General features: G+C 34.4%; 1 protein-coding gene across 1 annotated transcript; it reads left to right on the top strand.

The window, feature by feature from the left end:
* Positions 1-2,073: 2,073 nt before the first annotated feature.
* Positions 2,074-2,937, top strand: LOC133856786 (auxin-responsive protein SAUR32). Its single transcript, XM_062291837.1, has one exon. The coding sequence runs from the start codon at positions 2,370-2,372 to the stop codon at positions 2,772-2,774; it is 405 nt and encodes a 134-aa protein (XP_062147821.1). The 5' UTR covers positions 2,074-2,369; the 3' UTR covers positions 2,775-2,937.

The raw sequence follows: 2,937 nt of genomic DNA, 5'->3' as shown, positions 1-2,937 counted from the left end.
CTAAATTTGGAACCGGAAGAACTTGTCAACACCATTACTTACTACGCGCAGTCCAATCCGCGGTTCGTAGCGAGGTCATCAATGTCGATCTTTTATAGTTTTTTTAACATTGTATAATATTCTTTTTTTAAAAAAAAAATTAAAAATTAAAATTTTATCACATTATTACTTATTATTTTTGAAATGTGATAAAATTAATAAATATTAAGTTGATAGATGTTAGATTGATAAAAGTGATACGGTAAAATTCAAATAAAAATAGTGGTTGAAAATTAAGGAATTTTATATGGTAGCAGGGAGTCAAGGACATAGCCAGAAGCAATTATAAATAGGGGTAGAGTGAAAATAATCTGTTGATAGGGGCCAATAAGTTAAATTTTTACTTTTTACCTTATAATTCTTTTTTACCTTACAAAATTTAGAGGATTTTGATCTTGAAAAAGTGTTGATCCGTGCGTGCTAGAATTGAAGATGAACTATTTTCCTTATAATTATGTGTTGTATATAATTTTTTTTTTTGACATGAATTATGTGTTATATATTCAATTTTGATATTGAAATTATATTTGTTTTCTAAATTTTTTTTCTTAATTACATCACTAGATATTTGTATATACAAATTTTTTTCTTCGAAATAAATATCTATATTTTAAAATATTTTTGTCTTCTTTCCTTTGGATTGAAAAATGTACTGAGGTAGGTTATACGGCAAAAAGGTGTCCCGCTAGGTTGAGCTTTCTCCATCACATCTTTTAGTTTTTAATGACCTATGCCTTAATTGTAGCAGCCATTCATTCTTCTTGTAATTATCTTAATCGTAAAAGGAGTCAAACCAACTCCCCAAATTCACAAAATATTATATTCATATTTATCGATCTTTTATTTTTTTTCTTGAGAGAGAGAAGGGTGGGGATCGAGTACTGCATCAACCTAAATGGTTCATGCATATGCTGATGAAAAATCGTGACCGAGTAAACCTATTTAGATGGGTCTAATGATTGTTTGGAAAAATAATCTAAATTTTTAGTTGATAATTGACATATGATTAATGATTTTGTAGGTAATTGTCAATTCTCTCACCCTCTCTCTCTTTGTCAACTCAAGGGCCAGAACACATCTAAGAAAGGGTGATCTACACATATTTGCCGTCCCTTAAAATATTGACAGCGTTTACCCTCCAATCTCTCTGCTATAAAGTACTGTCTCAAATAGACCAATATCATATTTTAATCTCGATCTCTCTAAAATAAGAAACTCACCTGTCTGTATAAAATGAAAATGGAATATTATTTTTTGGGTCACATCTCGACCTCTTGATCCAGCTTATGCTTTAACTCTTCCCCCCGTTAAGTTTAGGTTGGGATCTCTTAAAATTAGACCGTCTGCGGATTGAAACTTCCAACAATCAGAACATTGTAAGAAAGTTTATCTTAAACCTATTTAGAATTAAGATTGTTTATAACCATTTACTCTCAAATTCGTGCAGATAATTGTAAGAGATTATTTACGAAACTTACTTAATCAAATAAAAATTAGGTTGTCTAATTACTTATCCGGTCAAGTGGATCTCATAAATGGTGTTTCACAATCATTTGTTCGAATTCTCTCAAATAATTAATTGTAGACGATATAATCCACATCCACATACCCATTTGTACGATCACCTATCCGAACTGGTAAATCATCTCTTATATGAACTCTCCTTATTGACCGGAAAATTGTGGAGATCCTTATCTAGTGTGAACGAAACTCAGTAAAATTTTCAGGCCTAATTTTCGTGGATGAACCCCAATATATATATAAAATAAAATAAATAAATAAAAAGTCAACTTAAGCAAAAACCATGGAGTATATCAGGAAATTAATCCGGGAAGAGTGAGCTACACAGCGCATTCCCGGTTCCCACTTCCAGCTGTAAATCAAAAGCTTTTCGGACTCCTATCTTAGACGGCAATAATAATAATAAAACCCGCCGATAACTATAATTTGTATATATATGACTATTTCAGCCCTAGGGTAACGACTAATTAATGTAGAATATAACCTTTGTGTAGAAGGTAAGCAAATTAAACCCTAGAAATTAAACATCGTTACCGCCACAACCATGTGCACCTATATATATATGAGCTAATCTTCCTCCATATTGGCTTCATTCTTTCTTGTTCATATGTGGGTTATCTTTGAGCTCCATCTATCATGAGCAATATTCCGACATCCTTAACAGAGTCCTCTCGAACCCTCTTTAACCTAGCAATCTCTTCGTCTGACCCCTGGCCATTCTCCCAAGTTTTCTTATAACCCTAGCCTAGCCTCTTAAGAAAAAAAAGAAACCTGTTTTGTACGAACAAGGGTTTTTAATTTTTGGCAAAATGGGGATTGTTGGAGAAAGACACCACCTGAATTTCCACATCCATATTCCGAACCTGCTTCATCATCATCACCACGGCCACCACGAGAAGGCGAATTCCAAGGAGCTGAAAGACATCCCCAAGGGTTGTCTGGCGATCTTGGTCGGTCAAGGTGAGGAGCAACGTCAAAGGTTTGTGATCCCTGTCATCTACATCAACCACCCGCTCTTCATGCACCTCTTGAAGGAAGCGGAGGAGGAGTACGGATTCGATCACAAGGGCCCCATCACCATCCCTTGCCAGGTGGAGGAGTTTCGCACCGTCCAGGGCATTATTGATAAAGAGAAGTCAACAATCCTCCACCACCACCATCATCACCACCACCACCACCACCACCATCATCATGTGTGGTGCTTTAGGGCTTAATTAATTTGATGTCGATCGGTGTCGTGTAAAATTTTTATTTTTTATTTTCTGTTTCTTTTTTCTTTTGTATTTGTGGAAGATTCTATAGATCAGTACCCAGATTGGTGTAAATTTACGATGATATATAACCAAAATGTAATGATAAGATTTATTAATTGTCAAA

This window comes from Alnus glutinosa, chromosome 1 (assembly GCF_958979055.1).
Source record: "Alnus glutinosa chromosome 1, dhAlnGlut1.1, whole genome shotgun sequence".
NCBI lineage: Eukaryota > Viridiplantae > Streptophyta > Magnoliopsida > Fagales > Betulaceae > Alnus > Alnus glutinosa.
This window is presented reverse-complemented; position numbering and strand designations above follow the sequence as displayed.

What these genes read in the sequence shown, in the direction of transcription:
- LOC133856786 (XM_062291837.1), top strand. Translation starts at nt 2,370, where the DNA reads ATGGGGATTGTTGGAGAAAGACACCACCTGAATTTCCACATCCATATT.